The sequence below is a fragment of the Colias philodice genome, chromosome 3, assembly GCF_061535455.1.
Source record: "Colias philodice isolate Cphi_HAF_F1 chromosome 3, ilColPhil1 Martin Lab GWU primary, whole genome shotgun sequence".
NCBI classification, from domain to species: domain Eukaryota; kingdom Metazoa; phylum Arthropoda; class Insecta; order Lepidoptera; family Pieridae; genus Colias; species Colias philodice.
In genome coordinates, this window is record NC_143088.1 from 6,614,481 (window position 1) to 6,634,362 (window position 19,882).

The 19,882-nt window shown below is 32.0% G+C and overlaps 4 protein-coding genes across 18 annotated transcripts in view; 2 read left to right on the plus strand and 2 right to left on the minus strand.

The window, feature by feature from the left end:
• mtd (TLD domain-containing protein mustard) overlaps positions 1 to 4,695 on the plus strand; it is an 88,876-nt gene extending 84,181 nt beyond the window's left edge. For 5 of the 11 annotated variants that reach the window (XM_089714437.1, XM_089714441.1, XM_089714438.1 and 2 more), the window contains exons 23-25: positions 1,062 to 1,254; positions 1,893 to 1,992; positions 2,447 to 4,694. In XM_089714437.1, coding sequence (XP_089570563.1) covers positions 1,062 to 1,254; positions 1,893 to 1,992; positions 2,447 to 2,582 — 429 coding nt within the window. In that variant the 3' untranslated portion in view covers positions 2,583 to 4,694. Of the gene's footprint in view, positions 1 to 1,061; positions 1,255 to 1,892; positions 1,993 to 2,446 lie in introns of all 11 variants that reach the window. The other 6 variants (XM_089714445.1, XM_089714444.1, XM_089714447.1 and 3 more) reach the window with 5 other exon arrangements.
• A 25-nt stretch (positions 4,696 to 4,720) lies between these two features.
• On the minus strand, positions 4,721 to 6,511 carry LOC149489702 (protein cereblon-like). Of its 4 annotated transcripts, XM_089714496.1 has the most exons (4): positions 6,186 to 6,320; positions 5,881 to 6,086; positions 5,470 to 5,635; positions 5,012 to 5,180 (listed from the first exon to the last, which is right to left on the minus strand). In XM_089714496.1, the coding sequence occupies exons 1-4, from the start codon at positions 6,244 to 6,246 to the stop codon at positions 5,146 to 5,148; spliced, it is 468 nt and encodes a 155-aa protein (XP_089570622.1). In that variant the 5' UTR covers positions 6,247 to 6,320; the 3' UTR covers positions 5,012 to 5,145. The 4 variants fall into 4 exon arrangements, 3 of the variants coding, with proteins under 3 accessions (XP_089570623.1, XP_089570624.1, XP_089570622.1); XM_089714497.1 differs by lacking the exons at positions 5,881 to 6,086; positions 6,186 to 6,320 and adding an exon at positions 6,328 to 6,469 and having other exon boundaries at positions 4,721 to 5,180; XM_089714498.1 differs by lacking the exons at positions 5,470 to 5,635; positions 5,881 to 6,086; positions 6,186 to 6,320 and adding an exon at positions 6,328 to 6,467 and having other exon boundaries at positions 4,721 to 5,180.
• Positions 6,512 to 7,369: 858 nt separating this feature from the next.
• On the plus strand, positions 7,370 to 9,751 carry LOC149489703 (transcription factor E2F7-like). The gene is made up of 3 exons (XM_089714383.1): positions 7,370 to 7,794; positions 7,873 to 8,206; positions 8,282 to 9,751. The coding sequence occupies exons 1-3, from the start codon at positions 7,607 to 7,609 to the stop codon at positions 8,759 to 8,761; spliced, it is 1,002 nt and encodes a 333-aa protein (XP_089570509.1). The 5' UTR covers positions 7,370 to 7,606; the 3' UTR covers positions 8,762 to 9,751.
• A 2,180-nt stretch (positions 9,752 to 11,931) lies between these two features.
• LOC149489704 (prenylated Rab acceptor protein 1) lies at positions 11,932 to 19,250 on the minus strand. 2 transcript variants are annotated; one of them, XM_089714488.1, is made up of 6 exons: positions 19,045 to 19,250; positions 17,014 to 17,116; positions 16,648 to 16,751; positions 13,049 to 13,133; positions 12,689 to 12,797; positions 11,932 to 12,115 (listed from the first exon to the last, which is right to left on the minus strand). In XM_089714488.1, the coding sequence occupies exons 1-6, from the start codon at positions 19,113 to 19,115 to the stop codon at positions 12,012 to 12,014; spliced, it is 576 nt and encodes a 191-aa protein (XP_089570614.1). In that variant the 5' UTR covers positions 19,116 to 19,250; the 3' UTR covers positions 11,932 to 12,011. The 2 variants fall into 2 exon arrangements, with proteins under 2 accessions (XP_089570614.1, XP_089570613.1); XM_089714487.1 differs by having other exon boundaries at positions 19,024 to 19,250.
• Between the last annotated feature and the right edge of the window lie 632 nt (positions 19,251 to 19,882).

Sequence of the window (19,882 nt, forward strand, 5' to 3'; positions counted from 1 at the left end):
ATGAGTAGAATAAACGCCTAGTTATTGAACTAACGTTTTCATTATTTATAGTTTGATTTATTTAATTACATATTAAATATCCTTGATGATTAATTTATACCGATAATAATCAATAAAATTTTCTTTTTTATAATAATAGCAATGAATGGATCGCGTCCATCAAAAAATGTACTTACATCCTTTTATATTTAAGCAATTTTTTCATTATGTTGTAGAAACAAGAACATCATTTTGATAATTAATGATCATTAATACAATTTTTAGAATTAAAACAAAAAGACGAATGTAATTTGTAATTTAGAATTATTATGTGCAAAATGAGGTCGTTATGTGCGGTTCTTGTCGGTAATGTATTATTAATAGGTCCAGAATATATATATCTTACAGTATGGCTATGTAATATGTGTATTAAATTAAGTTATAAATAACTGACACTCGAGACTTCTTTGTACATATCTGTAGTTAGGTGTATTTTTTCCGTATTGAAGATAAATATTTATTTAATTTGATTTAAGTTACAATATCCAGTAATCTTTAAATAAATATGAAAGTCTTTAGAGACGAATGTATGATATAAACATAATAAAATATTAAATAATAAATTGATAAAGAATGTTGTTTGAAAGGAGCGAGTAATTATTCAGTAAACTGTGGCAGCGATTTAATTTTTCATACTTGTTTGTGTAAGAAGGTTATGATGTAGTTGAAAACTTGAAAGTTTATTAAAATAAAAAAATTGAAAATTAGATTTCAAAATGCAACATGCAAAATCATCTCAATCGTAACTGTACATTTATGTCAAATCATCGCCACCAAGCGGTAAACTTAAATACTGATTTCTATTTTCTAGTCCTGTTATTTGTTACGAATCTTCAAAGAGGACAAGTACCTACCTATAATATTTGCAAGAACCCAAGTCTGAATTTTTCAAAGACATGTTTTTTGCAAGCCAAATTTTATCTGACATTAAATTATAATTTTGTTGAATTTGATATTAAATCCATCGCGCCTCGTGATTGTTTTTTCTATTCTTCAAAAATGTATATAATTTTGTTTTGTAGGTGTTTGGCGCGCTGACGTCATGCGCCCTGCGTCCCTCTGAGCACTTCTACGGGACGGGCGAGTCGCTGCTGTTCGCGTTCCAGCGGGCGGACGAGCCGCGGCCGCGTGCGCTTTCTGATAAAGGGGACGATATCAAGGACAAGGAAGATGACGTCACGGAGAAGAAGGACGAGGACAAGGACGAAAAAGAAGGTATGTTTTAAATAAACAGTGGTTAAAAGTAGCTTTCCGCCCGCTTTGTCTTAAACTTAACAGACTACATTAAATAAATGTGTGCGTGTACACACGTAAGAAGTGAAACTTCTTTATGACCTTATTTTTCAAAAAATAATTTACTATATGTAACTTTACAGAAATACGTCGAATCACGCGTGGTAGGGATAAGAAAAAGATGGCGCGTAACGGAAAAGTGTCACGCGTAACATGCGCGTAACGAAAAAATATTACACTAAATTTTTTCCCAACCCCGATAAAGAAGTTTCACTTCAAAAACCTTTCTGGATAAGCACGCTATCCATTAAAAATCACATAAAAATTCGTTGCTAATTTAAAGATCTAAGCATAGATAGGCATAGACATAGAGTACTGTGACTTTGTTTTAAGCTATGTAAAGACAGCGTAGTGATGATAATCGAACAAAAAAAAGTACATAATAATTTATCATAAGCACGGCGTAGTAATCAATGGCTTTGGTAAAGTGTACGTTGTAACTTGTAATGTTTGTAAACGTGACTAAGTTTGAAAACGGAACCTGAAAAACAGTTCTCACGCTACTACAAACAAATTATAGTTTTAAAAAGAGAATAATAACTGTGGTATTTCTATTTTAGAACCAGAATTCAAAACGAAATTCAAATACTGGGGCTGGACCGGAGACAACATGTACTTCATCAGGGGGAGTAACGACAACATATCTATTGGCGCTGGAGAGTAAGTCGAACTTACTTTTATTTTTATGAGTATTTATAGGTTAGTTTATAATTACTATGACTAGAAAAAAATCTATCTCATTGTTCTGTTGCCATATTTAATTATATCTGAAAAGAAAATGTGTATATCGAACGAATGACTTAATTTATCACCCCCTGTATTGGTATCGGTCAATGTGTTCTTTAACATATCTCACCCCGCCTTCTTTTATGGGTGTTATTTTATTGTTATCTTTATATAATGATAATGTTGTTTTTCGATCGATATCTTCTCAAAAGTCGGTGAATATATTTGATAACATAGTAAATTCACGGTGTAATGGTAACCCACCCACACCGTGAATTGTTTTTTTTGTATTGTATAGGTTCTGTTTACTATACTATCTCACTCGTTCAATAATCTCCTCCCCTCTTTCCCTTTGTCGTTGAGTAATGTTGTGCGGTGTACATTGCAGCGGCAAGTTCGGCATCTGGCTGGACGGCGACCTGTACCTGGGCCGCACGCAGCGCTGCACCACGTACGGCAACGAGCCGCTCAGCACGCGCGAGGACTTCATCGTCAAGATCATGGAGTGCTGGACCTTCATATGAAGCGTCCACCTTCTTATGAAATTCGCTACGAGAATTTGACACCGCAACCTGTCGACCGCGACCGGGCCGCGGCCGCGTACCTCTAGTCAGAAGCGCTGAAGCTCGACGCTTTGATTCCCGTGTCGCCGCTCGCTCGCCCGCACGCAGTCGCCGCACTGCGCACACTCGTGCACCAATCCTAGTCAATTGTCGTTCGTGCGTAAGGACGGACGCCGCCCGCGAGCTCCCCTCGTCACGTGTCAATTCAATTAATATTGTAACGTTGTTGACGTAAACGTATTTGTAATGACATCTAATCGATGTTCGGTAGAAATTTATATTCGTAGGTGGCGCAGTGGGAAAGGCTCGACTCATATCAGACCAAATTACTGTTACACTTGTGGAAACAACACATTTAATATACGCTCGTTTTACGGGTTGTTGACTGATGTTAAATTTTAACGTTTTAAAATAAAATATACATACATATTTAAAAATTTGTATAGTGTCAAATTTTTTATTTCATTCATTATTTGTTATTTTTATAAAACTCGAGTTTATCCAGTTTTACATATTGCCATATACGTGGCATCTTTTATACGATTCAAATGTATGAAGTCAACAACCCTATGACAGTACAAAGCAAGACGCATATCACTTGGCCGAGCTTTTCTCACGGGTCGTAGTGAAACAAATGATCATTGTGTTTAGAAAGCTGTCTATCGGTGTTACCCAGTTAATGTTTATATAATGTTCACGTTGTTTTGTCGATGTATTCGCATTATTTACCGTAGTACTGCATCCGAAGGTCTCCTGGCAACACTGGAGGAAACTTGCCAAATAAACGAACGTGACTGGTTCACTCTTTATTATTAAACTGCATCTGTATTAGAACTGGTGACACTATCAGTAATTATTAGGTTTAGTTTACGTAGTAGAGGAGTATTTGTTTTGTTTTCATGTCTGTTTGTATATTAGTCATATTCTTAAGTTAGTGAGCATAATTTATGTTAACACTTCACTGTGATTTGATTGATATGGCATTTTATTGTATAATGGAATTATTATACTGTAACATTATCGTTAGCTGTTTTTTTGAGTATCTTTGGTACACTATTCACCATATTTAGAGGGAATGTATTCAACATTACATTCATAAGTATTTAAATTTATGTTTTATAAGTAATCATAAAATTATTTTACGATGTTATCGCTTGAGTACATAAATGAGTAGCCAATAAATTGATAATGTATTATAAATTAGTAAAGATATAGTTATTAGAAAGCTTAATGAATGTAATCGTCATTGTGCTTAGTAATTGTGTCACTTAGCATGGTGTTACTCAGGTTTCTGGTCATAAGTTATCGCTAAAGACGCCTATGACCCTCTTCAGTAGTTTGTGTTAAGCGTATATATACAAGTTTAACCATAATAGTACCTTGGAAGTTTTGTGCAATATTTTAGTGTAACATTCTAGTTTGCTGGTTTTTAGAGGACTGTAGAAATAGCATTCGACTATGGTTTGATGTATAATATAGACATTTACGCCATTGCGATGTATACTGTTAAATTAAATTCTATGTGGGCCTTTATGTGAAAACGTTTGCAGCAATGTTATTATACTCCAAAGGTGGATCTGTGTCGCATCAGTTAGCTAGGGCAGCTTATTTATTACATTATGTCAATTATTCGCATCGTAGAGCATGAAGCTATCGTGAGACTAGTAGCTGGCATCAGCAAATCCTATTATTCTTTCATTATAAGGGCTAAAGATTTAAGCTATGAGATTAGTGAGATATATTTTTATGCAGTATCGTAATTATTTGTAATCGTTCATAGTTGTAGCGACATCGAAAATTTGTCTATGGCATTGTTAAGCACATTTATTTGCAAGTGCATCTGTCCATGCAGTACTATAGATTGTTATTTGTCATCAGATTGTCATAGAAATCGAACTTATTTTACAGCATATGATTATATTGGCATAATATTGTTAAAAATTTAATTATAATAAATATTGTTGAGTAGTAATGAGGAATGTATATTTATTTGTTTGACTTTAATTTTCATTAACTGCTGTAGCTGTATTATTTCAGGTGATCTATTGTAATTTCTAAGTTGTTAAAATGTAAATCAAGCCATAATAACTGAGAATATATTCTTTTGAAAAAAATGTCTTTATTTTATTTAATATCCTTCACTTATGCTAAGATGTAATTTTAATATTGTCTTCTATCATATCGGTTACCATAGCTTCTGTCATCTTGATGATAATCACTATAACCTCGACTATAATTTTCACCAGAACCTCTATCATGGTAACTGTCGCCGGAGCCTCTCTCATGATATCTTCTGTCTCTGTTATTATATCTATCTCTATCGTAAGGGTTAAATCGCCTATTATTGCGGCGATCATACCGTCTTGAGTTATTAGAAGGCCAGTTATTTTCTAAAATAGGAGGCACACTTGGCTCTGCATTGAACACTTTCATAAATTCTTCATCTTTTTCAGTAAATCTGTCTTTAAACTCCTCTTCACACTGAGCTAGGAAATCTTTATCTTCATTTGAAAATTCTGCCATGTTATAAAACTGGATATGCAATGAGGGACTGCAAAACTGAAAGTTAATTTAAATAGATTATTAAATTAAAGTACTCAGTCTGGGCTTTTCGTAAAGTAATGAATTTTCCCACATGGTGTGTAGTGTTTCACCAATTTATTTTCATTGTAGAAAATACGTCAGAGCCTTTTGTGCCTAGCCAGAATAAGACATTCACAACCTTATACTTATACTTTAATTAAAAATGTGAAAGTATGTGGGGATGGATCTATGTAATATGTATGTAGTTTATCTGTCAAAGTAAAATAAAAATCCTAAAGAAATATGTATCAATTTGAGGAAATACCTTTTTCACTAAGCAGATTAGGTAAAATAAGTGCAAAAAAGCGATTAAATGTATAGATTTGTTCTGGATTACGATTTTCAAAGAGCCAACCAATTATATCTCCACATTCAGGGCATAAACATGGTTTCCAATGATACCCAGGGAACCACAATTCTTCTTTCTCCCACTGAAAGCACATATGGTAAACCTTTACAATAATTATATTGTGGTCCCAGTACAGGGCAGATTCATTTCATTAAGTATTTTTAATAACATTTCCATGAATTTATATTTAAAAGTAAACCGTTATGACTAAGAGTAAAGTAATACTTCAAAACCTGTGCAATAAGTGATGAGTGATTACTTCTATTTCATAATGCAATCCGAGATTTAAAAATTGATTTTAAGATAAATTGAGTAGTTTTCACTAACCTCCCCAAATCCAATACAATTAGAATGGTTAGCGGTAATTATAGTGAATTGAAATATAATATCTTTCCTTAATATCTGAACCAATATATTTTTTTCATTAAAAATTGTGTCATTAAAAGAATATAGAGATGAATGACTTTCCTTTGCAATTATATCACTAGCGTTCGATATGTTATTACCACAACTTCGACATAATATATTTGCCTCTGAAATAAGTTAAGAGAAGAAATTATATAAATACTTCAGTTAAAATACTTTATAAATAACAAGGAATTGTGGTATTTCATGTTAGATAATGCGAGCACCATGGTTAACAGCCAAAGATGAAGACAAGAGTACGATAAAAAGAATTAAAAGTATAACCATCGCCACTATCAAAATATAATAATATTATGTTCCACGAATCACACACTGCACTAGGTATTTGTTGCGAAGTATTTCATTTACCTGTTATCAATACTATCAATTATCTGTCTGGAGACGTGGAACTCATTAATGGGGTAAAAATAATATCAAATCTCAAATAATTATAGTGAAAACGATTGACATTTGACACATAAACACATCATGATTCATGAACAATTTCAGTACAATTTTGGCATTTGCCTGACACTGTCAGAGGGCAGTGTTGCCAACAGATCTGGCCTTAATGTCACCGTTTCTCATGCATGAAGTACTGTACTGCGCATATTAATATGTGTTTTATACGTGCATAGTTTATTTAGAGCAGGCTCCAAGGAGGTGTTCGTTTGCAAAAATAGCGGACCTAAATCTGACTGATGATATATATTGTATAGATCCCAGACATCCTATAGACAGATGTTGCCAACCAGTTTTGTGGTCCCCCTCTCCCCAAGCCGGTCATACAAAGAAAAAAATAAAAATTTCCAAAACATGCCGTGTGGTGTATCAAATGAAAGAGCTTATTGAGTAGATCACGAATATATAGCATACTATAACATTTCTTACACTTTCTCTAAGATTTTTTGGAAAATTTACGAAAATGCTCCATTTTTGAGTTAACTTTGAACCGCTATAGATTGAAAGCTCATGAATATATTTTTTAAATTATTATTTTAAATAATTAACAATAGTCCATTGTTTACGATTCAATAACTCGTACAGTGAAATAGTTGCATGGAGGAGTGGGGGGAGCATTCAAAGATGGCGAGTATATTTTCAAGTTTTTGCCAGAAATAAAGGAAATGATAATGCTGGCGTAATGATGGATGTATGGAAGGTTAAAATAAGACAAAGTTTATATTTAAAAAATATATTTTTTCAAACACTGGTTTACATTTAAACTGTAGAAATCTAATCATGAAAACCTAGATAACTATAGATAAATTTGAAAAATAGTTCAACTGCATTAAATAAGCATCCATGGTAGACTAAACCAGACATAAAAACCATTATAAACCATTTTCTCTCGGAAAAAGATAACAAATTGAAATCGGCAAAACGGAACGTAACTCAATTTTTTATCCTACAGCTCGCGCGCATTTACTAATGTCACTTGTCAAAGTTGTTTACGGTTAGGTTAATAATTTTCTAAAGAAATTACATTTATTAAATTAAATAAGTGAAAGAAAACTAATTTCACAATGGTTACTAAAAAGGAACCTTCTCTTTAATCATCTAAAATACAGCCAACTTGATTTTGATTCAAGTGTCAAAAAGTACGCGAATATTTCAACGTAGGATATTTACATAATGTTCCCACACAATGTATGAAGATGATAATATAACTTCTACTCCAAAACGATGCGTGCTCACTGAAGTCACCAATTCGTCAAACTATGTCTCTCCAACAGCAAATTTAAAATTGTTGACTAATGTGGCCTTGCATTATCCCACGCCGCCGCCGAGCACTGTACACCGCAAAGAAAAATCTTTGCAAATATTATGCGACAAGTAAGTTTATTACAATGACATTTATTAGAGTGGTAATATACCTTTGCTTATAAACCTAATCACACTTCAATATTTTAGATTCTTGGATCTTTATCCATTGCATGGAAATGGTCCAGTTGAGCTACAACTAGATAGTACAGCAGCTCGACTGCGGGTGGAGAAGCGGCGTATGTACGACATAATAAATATTTTAGAAGCTATGCAATGTGCAGTCCACAAGAGAAAAAATACATATCTATGGCATGGTGCGTCAAGGTTGAATTCATTTTTAAAGATGTTAAAAAAGCAAGGAGAAAATTTAAGACTGTCTGAAGTACTCCGGGGGAAGGCGCCAAAGCCACCAGCCCCCAAGCACAAGACTCTTGGAGTATTAGCACAAAGATTTCTCATGCTCTTTTTAGTGGAGCCTCCTGTAAGTATTTTACTTATTTTATGTTTGGTTTATATTTTAATATTGTTATTTTAATTAATATGATTTTACTTACAGAACAGACTGATTAATTTAGAAATGGCTGTAAGTGTACTCATAGACACAAACTCTAAATGTAAGTCAACATTATCACCAGAGCAAATGGATCGTCAACACAAATCCAAAGTGAGGAGGCTCTACGATATAGCCAATGTACTGATTTCAATTGGTCTCATAGAAAAGGTGTATGGTAATTCAATATTAAAGAAACCGGTGTTTAAGTATGTGGGGGTTAGATCAAAAAAGCTTGATAAAGCGGATTTGTTTACACCATCTCCTATAACACCGGTGACAGTGTTGCACGGGTCACAACAGCTCACACCGTGCCATGTGTTTGCTGGCAAGTCCAAACGGAAGTTAGAGTTCACCACTCCCACCTCTAGCACGGATAAGCTAGGTGTGACCACTCCTCCACACACACCATCACACAAATGGGATGAAATTTTACTTGTAGCCGATATGGAGTTAAGTAGAATTAATAACGGAGTAACTTTGTAAATCCTTGATAATTGTTATCTTTAATATTATGATATTTTTATATTTATTATTTATAAGAGGTTGCAAAAAAGATTGACAAGTATGAGACAAATAACAATGAACTTGCCAAATCTTACATTTTTGGTAAATATCAAATTCTATGAATTTTTAAATATTAGAATACCCTAACAATCCTTTTCATGTGTAATTATTATGAATTAATAATAATATTTAAGTGCCTTCCTAACTTTATCTAAAATTATGTATACATCAAGTAACAATAAAAAGTATGTAGGAATGAACTGGTCTTCCATGAAATATTTTATATACAGAATATGAACTTATTAATGTTTTATAAAAACTAAACTGTTCTCTTTGTTGAAAATTTTATTAAAGTGTTACTAATAGAAAAAATTTTAATATAGTGCAATTTGGATAAAAATCTGATATTATTTATATTTTATTTACATACAAAAAGCAAGCATTGACCAAGGAAATAATGTTAATTATACATATTATAAAATAACCTCGCTAATCATTCAGGCATTAAAAAATTTGGTTATTTAATTATATTTAAAAAAAAGAGTGGGTGTGCGGAGCACACATGTCAGAAGTGAAACTTCTTTGGCAAGATTCAAAGATACCAAAATTGTTGCATTGCTCCAGGGTGTGACGGTATTGTTAATCAAAGCGCCAAATTTCACTTCAAAATTAAATTATTTAGTTATTTCGAATGAAGTCTGAATTTTCTTTTGTCTTTATTTATTTTTCTTTTATAAATTATATCCAAAGTAAGCAGATTAATTGATTAATATAGCCCTACTGATGCTTAATAGATTTCAGAATCAAAAACTTATTTATAGCACATTATTGAAAGTATGGATTAGTGAGATTATATTATACTATATAATATTATGTACCTAAATAATTCAATGTTCTTCCTTTATCCATGGTGAAAAATTTAAATCAAACAAATTAACCATGTTGACTTTAATTGATGTATTGCTTTCTTATATGTAACAGCTGACTGTATTTTTTTAAGCTATTGCATAGCTTCTATCGCGGGCCTTGAGCGCGGGGACCGAATCCAGAAATTCCGTAACGAAAAAACCTCACGCTCCCCACTCCGACGGGCACGGAGATGTGGCTTGAAAGCATGCTATTCAATAGCTTTACCGCGGCAATCCCCGAGTGCCACACATCTTTTTTTATTTGTATGCAATGATTATATAAATATGAAATTATTTTAATAGTATTTACACATAATTCAGATTAATATTAATACTGCAGATGATTATACCTATCAATTATCTTATACTATTCTCTTTCAGCTGACATCATACTATATTTAAAGATTTTAAAATGTATATTTAACATATTATACTAGTAGAGTATTAACCTTATTGAATGTGATGACAATTTTGAAAATATAATAATTAAACATCTATCTATCTTATGACTGAGTAGGAACCATAATAATTGACTGCAATTTAGGTGAATAGATGTTTGTGTCAACAGGTCCTTTCGTAAATGTGATTTCATGTAATATTTTTGTAAGAGTGAAACTTAGTACCTAGTTGCAAATATGCCAGGTTGTCTATATTATGCATTTATAATCATATTTTGTTAAATAAATATGGCAAATTTTACAAGTGTTTTTAATTGCTCCTAATTGAATGTGTTGTTTGGATACATTTTAATAAATAAAAAAATGAGATTTTTATTTTATACTGAGTCATTAATTACCTAGGGTGTTTAACTGGTGGAGAGGTTGAGCCAGTCTAAATCTCATCTTAGGGAGGTATCATACGTAACAATCATGTAAATGTAATACTTATGAAATCAAAATAAAACCACATCTGTTTTGACAACAACCCTTTAGAGAAGCATAATATTATGTATATTGTCTTCTAAATAAATCTATCCTTTTTTTAATCTCACAATGTTTTACCAGGGGGTTGGGATCAGAAATTCCAAATTCTAAAAAAAACATCTCAAGTAATTATGGACTTCATCATAACACAGATTGAAATTAAATTCAATCCGATTTAACTGAACAAAAACGCTAAAATGTAAAATGTAAGCGTTCTAACAGACGAACGGCAAGTTGTGAACGGTAGAGGCTACTTCAGCCGTTGCCACCTGTCGACGGCAGCCGTCGATAATCGACATATTGACTGCTGCCGTCGACGCATTGACGACTGCCGTCGACAGGTGGCGACGGCTGGAGTAGCCTTTGCGCTTCACAACTTGCCGTTCGTCTATAAGAACTCTAAGCATACATAAAACATCTCTTTCTGTGACATTGCAAGAATATTATTGTAATAAAAAAAATATCACGAAGTAATTCTAGTTTTATTTACATTAAATTAAATATATACATTATGATTACTTTAAATTCTAGTACTATAGCCATGCTAATTTGAAATTATTTTTAATATAACATAATATGTATATAAAAATTACAGATCAGTAAAATAAGTATAACACGCGTCAATAAAGAAACGAATCTAAAATGGCGGCACATTCCGTCTTTACTCACACACTATAATATCTGTGTTTAGTCACCTGTCACACTTATGAATTTGAAATGACGTTTTAGGTATGGACACAGAATACAAAATAGTTCTGTACATATAGTTCTGTAGCTAAACGCTACAGAACGGACACTCTCCGCCTCCCGCCAAAAGTAAACACTTACCTCACCCCGCACGATCAGTCTAAAAATGGTCCATATTTTTCTACAGGGACGATACGTAACGAAGATTGACAACATTAATCAAATTGACTTAAAGTAATTTTATTATTTTGGATTTGTGATTATCGTTTTTCGTAGATAATGTTTAGATATTGTGCTGTTTACGGATGTATTTCATCAGAAAAACGCGAATTTTTTTTTACGCTAGTCAAAAATGTGCCAACCATAAAGCGTTAACACACACATTCGCAGTCTCTACAATGTGACTGATAATTTTGTATGGAGTGTCCGGGGTGTGGTATGGACCGCCATTTTAGATTCGTTTCTTTATTGGAACGGCTTTTATGTAGTTTTTAATTTACTAGGCAGACACAAATGACTAAACATTTGTATCTCTGAACAATAAATTTGGAACATTGAGTTCATGAATTATGATTAAATATGAAAAATTGTAGAATTAATGTTAATTAGGTAAGTATGTTATTCCATGATTTTTATATTATTATAAGTGCTTCAGGTATATTAACGGAGGGCCATTCGTTGGTTTGGCATGTAGAGAGGCAATTCGCTTTGTCAGACTTGTTCAATCATGGGAAACTTTTCAGGGTCGTCCAAAACGGGTAAAACTTCCGCATCGAAGAAGCTAGCGTGGAGTGCAACCACCGTCACTGTTGCACCTGTTAGGCGACAAAGAAATATTTGTATACACAAAAACAACATAAAAAACGAATAAAAGATAAAGTAGTGGTGGTGGTGGTGGTTGGAAACCAGATAATAAATAATCTATACTAATATTATAAAGCTGAAGAGTTTGTTTGTTTGTTTGAACGCGCTAATCTTAGGAACTACTGTTCCAATTTAAAAATTCTTTCGGTGTTGGATAGCCCATTCATCGAGGGCTATTATAGGTATAGGCTAGGTATATATCACGCTAAGACCATGATGGAGCCATGCGGGTGAAACCGCGAAGCGCAGCTAGTGCTTGATATATTACATTAAGAAAATACCTAATTATTTTTGATTTTACCTCTTAACTTAACACTTATCTCGATCGATACACCTATATCGTCACAATATGGCGCTGAATTACTCCTATTCTTAGTTAATTTTATTTACTTTCCATATTAAATACTAAACTAGTGGAAACTGAGTGCCAAATAGGTGAGAATAATGGTTGATCAAAACTTTTTAAAGTTAAGCGTCTATCTGGTTATAGATTATCAAAAAAAGGAAAATAGTAATATATTTACCCAAAACCCAAAAAAGTACTGCTCCAGCGCCAGCCAACCACATGACAAGGGTGGAACATGCAGCGGCCACCACATACTGCTGAGTTTTCGTTAGTTCCCAACCACCAATCTATAAAAGTCAACATACACATTTTATTATTAAAAATGCTTTTCTTTGCATTTGAAATACAAACAAATATAAAAAAATGTATAAACAAGGACATAGCCGAAACTGTTATTTGTAATAATTACATATTTGAACTTACTTTAGGCTGAAATAAGAAGAATTATAGTTTAAGTAAATGTAACTTTTGTTAACTGTTACTTAGATATATAATTAAATACAATATAATAAATCTAGGAGAATAAGTGAGTACATACTTTCCAAGTATTAGGTCCAGATGTTAATTTTTTATATCCAAAAAAGCTTGCCACCATAGCTATCAGCAGCAATGGTGATGTTATCCTAAAACATAGTATAGATGAATTCTTAATATTTTTATCCAATCTGTGAAAAATTCTAGGAGAGATAACTATCCAGGTCCATCACTGGGCTTAAAATTTGATGACACATTGTGGCAGCCTTAGCGCTAAGTATCATTGGGAATGAGAAGTACATAAAAAAATGTCTTGACTATGAAACAATGGTTGGGTTTATCAAATAGAGCCTACTGCAACTGTCTGCTAAATTTACTATTGACAACAAAGCTTTGGATGACGCATTAAGGCTGCAGTCTAGCAAAATTGCGTTTTCAACAAGTTATTTGACAATTTTTTCCCGGCTAATGAAATGATAAACTGAATTTTTTTTTCTTGTTTATCAATTAGTGTTATATAAGAAATGCGCGTGAATTTTTTCACATTTATAAAGTTACTTTATGTTACCTTAATCAGGCCTTCAAGATAAGTCTCTTTCCCCCAAAGACATTTCGAGCTAAGTTTGTGCACTCACTATGTTGCAACCGATTACAATTTACACAATCTGATCAGCGCATTATTATCCTTATATAGTCGTTATTAAAAACTGCTGAATACAATTGCCGAAAAACTTATGATTTTCCTAATTAGAACGTTATAAATTCATTAAATTTCCCATTTTTTGCCTTACAAAATCTATTGATAAATACTGCTAAAAGTTATTTTTTCCATTAATTTATTCGAGTTGGTTGAAGACCAATGAGTATTAATCCTTTAAAAAAAAATTTTTTTTTGAATTTTGATAATTCTTTAAATATTAAAAAAATATTTAAAATAATTAGGAAAAATCCTAGCGAATTTCTTTAGTCGCGCTCCTTGGGCCGGAGCGTTCTGACGTGTGCTCTACGCTCGATTTTCCTTCATACCGAAGTGAAAGTTGCTCTACTTCATTAAATTTAATATTTTTGTTAATTGATTATTTTTATCTTAGTTTTGTCCAATATTCGTATTTTTAAACATTTGATTACGATATGGAAAATAAACGAAAAAAATACGCGTGTAACTAGTTACTAGAAAAAAAATTATCTTCGAACATAAAGTTAATGAAACCAAATAGATTGCAAAGGTGATTGGCAACAATTTCTTTATTTTACGGAGTGTCAGTAAAGGGATGTATATTTCTTTAAAACTAAAGTAAGCTCGTAAATTTTCTTATAATATAATTTTTAAAGTGAAACTTTTATTACATCGTCTCAAACTTTTTGGTCTGTGTAACGCATGTCGCGTGTATCGCGGCTGCCGAGTAGGTAGGTATACCTACTCGGCAGCCGACCGACACGCGACATGCGCTACACAAAGCAGTGTTCGGAACCGTTCGAACAGTTTCACTTTTACCGTGGTTTCATAAAACCACACAACATTTTTTCTTGAAGTTCCATAAATGTTTATTTTTCGTTTGAGAAATACGAAATATAATATAAACTTGTATTGAGAACTTGAACTTCCCAAGTTCATCCGGGGAAATCCCCAAGGAAAATGATTTGTTTACTCCAAAATTATATGCCGAGGTGTTTTAATTTTTTCTTCTAGTCATTTTCAACGTAGCGGCATGTTGTTTGATTATTAATTTTGTAACTTAAATACAGGATGTTGGTTTTATATTCTGATCTTACAGACGCGCTGACAAATTTAGTCCGCCATTTCTAGTTTAGTCCACCAACTTTAAGTACCAATATTAAAACGAATGGATTATCATCACATCATCAAAACTCAGATGTAATGGAAGATCACAATAACATAGAAAATTCAGTGGGTGTTGAGAACTAAACAAACACAAGTAACAGAGACGCGAAGAATAAAAAAAGAGGACGAAAACGATAATTCGTTGATGCTTTCCCTTTTCGACGTATTGTTAGGGTACATCACCAATCTGCAGAAAACAAAACTGATGATTCCCAATATACAAACAATAACAAATAATCGACAACAGTGGTGAAAATTTGCTGATCACAATGAAACATCCTTCAGTGGTAGCAGATTTACTCATTTAAAATGTATCGGTGAACAGCGTAAGGAGAGGAGGACAGGAAAACATTATGAATGTGGATGGTGGATTGTATACAGGGTGTAATCGATAAGTATGTGCAGGCGATTATGACGTTATTATTGCAGGTATCAAAAAACTTAAAACTGATATCGAAATTACTTTACCTAATGAGCAAAATGACAATAATAACTTTTTAAAAGTATAACGAGAAATATCTAAAAAATTTACTTTATACACTCCCGTATCAAAAAGGGAAAATGGGACTAGTAGAAGTTAAATGTCTAATTCCGGCAAAAGACATGAATGCGGTAGATGCAGTTAAAAATAAAAAATTTAATATTTGAAATACAATGCAAAAAATAACACTTTTTTCATAGATAAGAATCATGACTATTTTTTCCAAATTCAGGGACAACTAAACGTTGCAGAAGCAGAAGTCTGCTTATTTGCTGTTTGGACTGGAGTGAATCATTCGTTAAAAATAGAATAATATATATAAAAAAGTATGTAACGTTTAGGCAAAATAAAATGATGGACCATTATCAAGATTTTACATAAATTGCCTACTGTCAGAATTGATTGATTCGAGACTTCAGCATTCGATGCCCATCAAGGACCCATCCAATATCATTCAAGCGATTGAAAAAAAAAGAGATAAATCCAGTGCAACCGATAAAGCATCTGAATGCTAGCAAAAGATTTATTAGGTTTATCAATATAAATCTATATATTATACATAATATAATAAATCTGTAGAAGACGCGAAGACCGACATCCGCGCGGACGGAGTCGCGGGCGGAAGCTAGTCAGAAATAAATATCTTTTGTTTTCATTTGCGTATTTTTCTATTTTATAATTTTTTAACACAAACATTACATTTTTTTTATTATATACAAAATTTGTTTATCCGTTTTATTAGTTAAACTGAACAACTTTCACTAAGAAACTTAGGTCGAAAAAAATGTATAGAGCTTGCATTTTGTATGGAAAGCTTATTTTTTTTATATTTCGTCCAAATTTCTTTGTAAAAGTTGATCATTTATATAAACATGAAGTTGAAGATATCAATAGAAAGTATTCGCAAATTTTGTGTACTGATAAAAAAAAATCACCCGGTGTAATTTTCACGAAAATTGTTTCAAATTGTCATTTTTGGTACTTATTACGAATATTAAATTATGCATACGAATGATTTAATTTTTAAAAATTAAGTGGAGCAACTTTCCCTTAGTACATTTGTATTATTTACATATAGGATGACAGGATGCATTTGTTTGCACTACTAGACCAAGCCCTTAAACTTTTATAATCAATATATGATAACTATTTTTTTAATATTTTTCTATTTTTATAGATATTATAATAAAATTTAATTATTTTATTAGCATGATAGAAAAGAAAAACATACATTTTTTGAATTGTTAAAAAAAGATCATGACACATAAATTACTAAAATCTAGTCAAGTATGAGCACAATAAAACTTAAGCTGTGAAACTAAAAAAAAAAATTACTTACAAACAATAAGCAAATAAGCCCAGGAATATCATTAAATAGTTAGCTTGAAAATATTCTACATTTCGGTAAAAACGTCGCGATAATCTCGGTATTGACGCTGGGACCTGTAAAAAAAAATATTTTTTTTTGCAAATGTTGTAGGTAAGGTATTTATAGGGATTTTTGAATTATACGTAGTGGGTACTCATGTAGCCAAAAAAGGTTTCATAATCTTTTAATGTCATGAAAACTCAAAATGACTAGGTATAATATGAGTCTATTAATTTCAAAGGGGAAATGAGAAATTAATCCCAAATATATGTATATTGAACTGACACAGAAATCAAAATTAACATGGTAGCACGCATGACATAGCTTTAAGCTTACCTTAAAATTGTCAGTAGCCACAAACTGTGTCCATGGTTTACGTGTAGAAAGGACACCCATCACCAGAGCAGGTCCGGCACCACTCCGCACATGTTGTAATATTCTGCAAACAAAAAAATTGTTGTTCGTAAAAATAATGTACTCTGTGATTGTTGTCATATTTATAGTTACTAATAGTGTATTATTTAATTAATTAGTGCATTGAGCAAGAAAAATTAGGTGTATGGTATTATTATTAATATTACAACACTATAGTTAGTTTGAGCTAGCTGCTGGAAGTAATTGATTAAAATAATAGTTATGGTTAGCAGTATACTGTATAGTATGAATGAAAAATGTATAAAATTGTCCTTTGAGATTTTTTTACGTGTATGACAATTCTTTTTTTAAATTATTTGTACATATAAATGCTATTATTATAAATGCTGTGTTGAGAATTTTGTTTTTATTGTCTGACTGTCCCCCCTTGCCTTACTTTCTGTGATCCCCGATTGTATAATTTATATTATGTCACAAAAACTAAGACTCCTCCCCCAGAACATAAATGTATCTGTAAATGTTCTGAAACATCTAACACTTGTATTGCAGTATTTTTTGTAGTACTAAAAGTAAAATAACAATAAAAATAGTTGAGACAATTATACTATTCTGATTTCTGATGTTTTTTTTTTTAAACAACAGTTGTCACCATTTCAAGACCCCTTGCTACCATAATGGCCCCCTTTGAATAATGATTCATCAAATTATTATATCTTAATCAATGTATATACAAATGTCTTTACTTTAGACAAAGATAAGTTTGGAATGTCCCTTGAGACATACAATACCGAAAGTAAAATATTTTTTTTTTTTTTCATTTAAAGTTTAAACTAAATTATAAGTACAGAATTTGATTGGTTTAACTAAACACAACACACACATTATGTAACAAATAATATTCACCGCAAATACCTAAATGTTAGAGTGCATGTAAGTAGTGGTATTTGTGAATGTAGGCGAATTTTGTAAATATTTGAATACTGCTAGTATTTTATGAAAATTTATAAAAATCACCAGCTACATGTTTATTTTTCATTATTGTAATTACCACCCCAAATGCACCAAATAAAGACGTTTATAAAATATGATATTTTTAAAGTTATAAATATAGTTTAATGTATTATTTTATTATTTAAAATAATAAATACCTATATGGTATTCAAAATCAGGCAATAAGCAATAAATAGAAAAGTCTTAATAATTGAAAAGATATATTAAAAGTTAAAACTACTTTTACATACTTCCATACTAATATTATAAATGCGAAAGTAACTCTGTCTGTCTGTCTGTTACTCAATCACACCTAAACTACTGAACCAATTTGCATGAAATTTGGTATGGAGATATTTTGATACCCGAGAAAGGACATAGGCTACCTTTTATTGCGAAACTAGCTTCCGCCCGCGACTCCGTCCGCGCGGATGTCGGTCTTCGCGTGGATGGTTTATTTCTCCATTTTGAGTAACTCTGACAATAACATGTTATAAATATCTATTGGACTCAAATACGGCTATGCCTATAATAATACCCAACATGTGTTCGCTGTTCTACAGAACAACGTCTATGGATAAAACTGAAAAATTAAGATTATTTTTTTTCTTCGTATTTTTTCAGGATAAAAAGTATCCTATTTTACGCCCAGGATAATAAGGTATAATTATACCAAGTTTCATCGAAATCGAACCGTTAGTTTTCACGTGATGTCTTCACATACAGACAGACAGACAGACAGACAAAAATTTTTTTAATCACATATTTTGGTTTGGTATCGATCCAGTAACACCCCCTGCTATTTATTTTTTCAATATTTTCAATGTACAGAATTGACCCTTCTACAGTTTTATTATATGTACATATAGATATGTACCACGGGCGAAGCCGGGGCGGACCTCTAGTTATCTATAAAACTCAAAGAAAATAATGTTCCACGTCCTTATTTTTAATATTTGTTAGTAAAATATATAAACTTACAATTCCATATCATTAACATACTTTTGAAAACCTCTTTTTTCTGTAGTGGCGTTTATTTCACCAGATAGATCAATATTCACATTTTCAGACATGTTTGAAGTTTGTAAAAATAATCCCTGAAAAATCTATTTAAGTAATAGCGACGTGTGTTTACTGCAAAAAAAATATTTTGATTTTGATGCAAAATGCAAATTGCAAATCAGTCGTCACTCGTCAGTCGTCAGAAATGAAAATATGTCATTCTGTCAAAAGTTTTTTTTTAGAGATTTAATTTAATGATCTAGCTACGAGACGTTTAAGTCAATTGAAGTTTGACTTAAAAAAAGACAAAAACAAATACAATAGAAAGAAGAATACATTATCGTATTCAGGATAATATTTATACTGGTATTAAATTATTTTCCTATAAGACAGTATCCATAGTATACTCAATCACTATAAGTCAAAATCCCTTTCCGCCGTAAGTCTGTGTGTATACTGTATACCAAAATACTTACGTACAAACTACGGGACAGATTTGGATGAGGTTTTTTTAAATAAATAAAGTGAAGGTTCTATTATATATTTATTAATTTGTTTAGTTTTCTACAAAGTGGGAGAAGCTGCGCGAGGCAAAGTTATATTACATATGTGAAAATATGTTTGTTTGTCTTTCTTTCACGTTGCAATGCAGCGATTTTATGAATTGACATGACATTATTGTCCAGAGATAGTTAGGAGCTTAGTTAGGAGGCTAGCGAGTTATATAATATATGACCATTTTTTATCGCAGAAATACATATTCATGGGAATCTGCACCAATATTTTAAAGTAGAGGGAAGTTTATTATTGTTTGTTTGTATTGAATAGGCTCTTATTG

Bases quoted from the DNA above. Each gene is read 5' to 3' on its own strand.
- LOC149489702 (XM_089714496.1), bottom strand. From the start codon at position 6,246: ATGGTTATACTTTTAATTCTTTTTATCGTACTCTTGTCTTCATCTTTG. The intron at 6,087-6,185 runs GTGCTCGCATTA...AACTTATTTCAG, and splicing joins ATCTTTGGCTGTTAACCATG to AGGCAAATATATTATGTCGA. The intron at 5,181-5,469 runs GTATTTCCTCAA...ATTAACTTTCAG, and splicing joins TAATCTGCTTAGTGAAAAAG to TTTTGCAGTCCCTCATTGCA.
- LOC149489704 (XM_089714487.1), bottom strand. From the start codon at position 19,115: ATGTCTGAAAATGTGAATATTGATCTATCTGGTGAAATAAACGCCACT. The intron at 16,752-17,013 runs GTAAGCTTAAAG...TTTTTTTTACAG, and splicing joins TGGCTACTGACAATTTTAAG to GTCCCAGCGTCAATACCGAG. The intron at 13,134-16,647 runs GTAAGTAATTTT...ACTATGTTTTAG, and splicing joins GGCTTATTTGCTTATTGTTT to GATAACATCACCATTGCTGC.
- LOC149489703 (XM_089714383.1), top strand. From the start codon at position 7,607: ATGTATGAAGATGATAATATAACTTCTACTCCAAAACGATGCGTGCTC. The intron at 7,795-7,872 runs GTAAGTTTATTA...TCAATATTTTAG, and splicing joins TTGCAAATATTATGCGACAA to ATTCTTGGATCTTTATCCAT. The intron at 8,207-8,281 runs GTAAGTATTTTA...TTTTACTTACAG, and splicing joins TCTTTTTAGTGGAGCCTCCT to AACAGACTGATTAATTTAGA.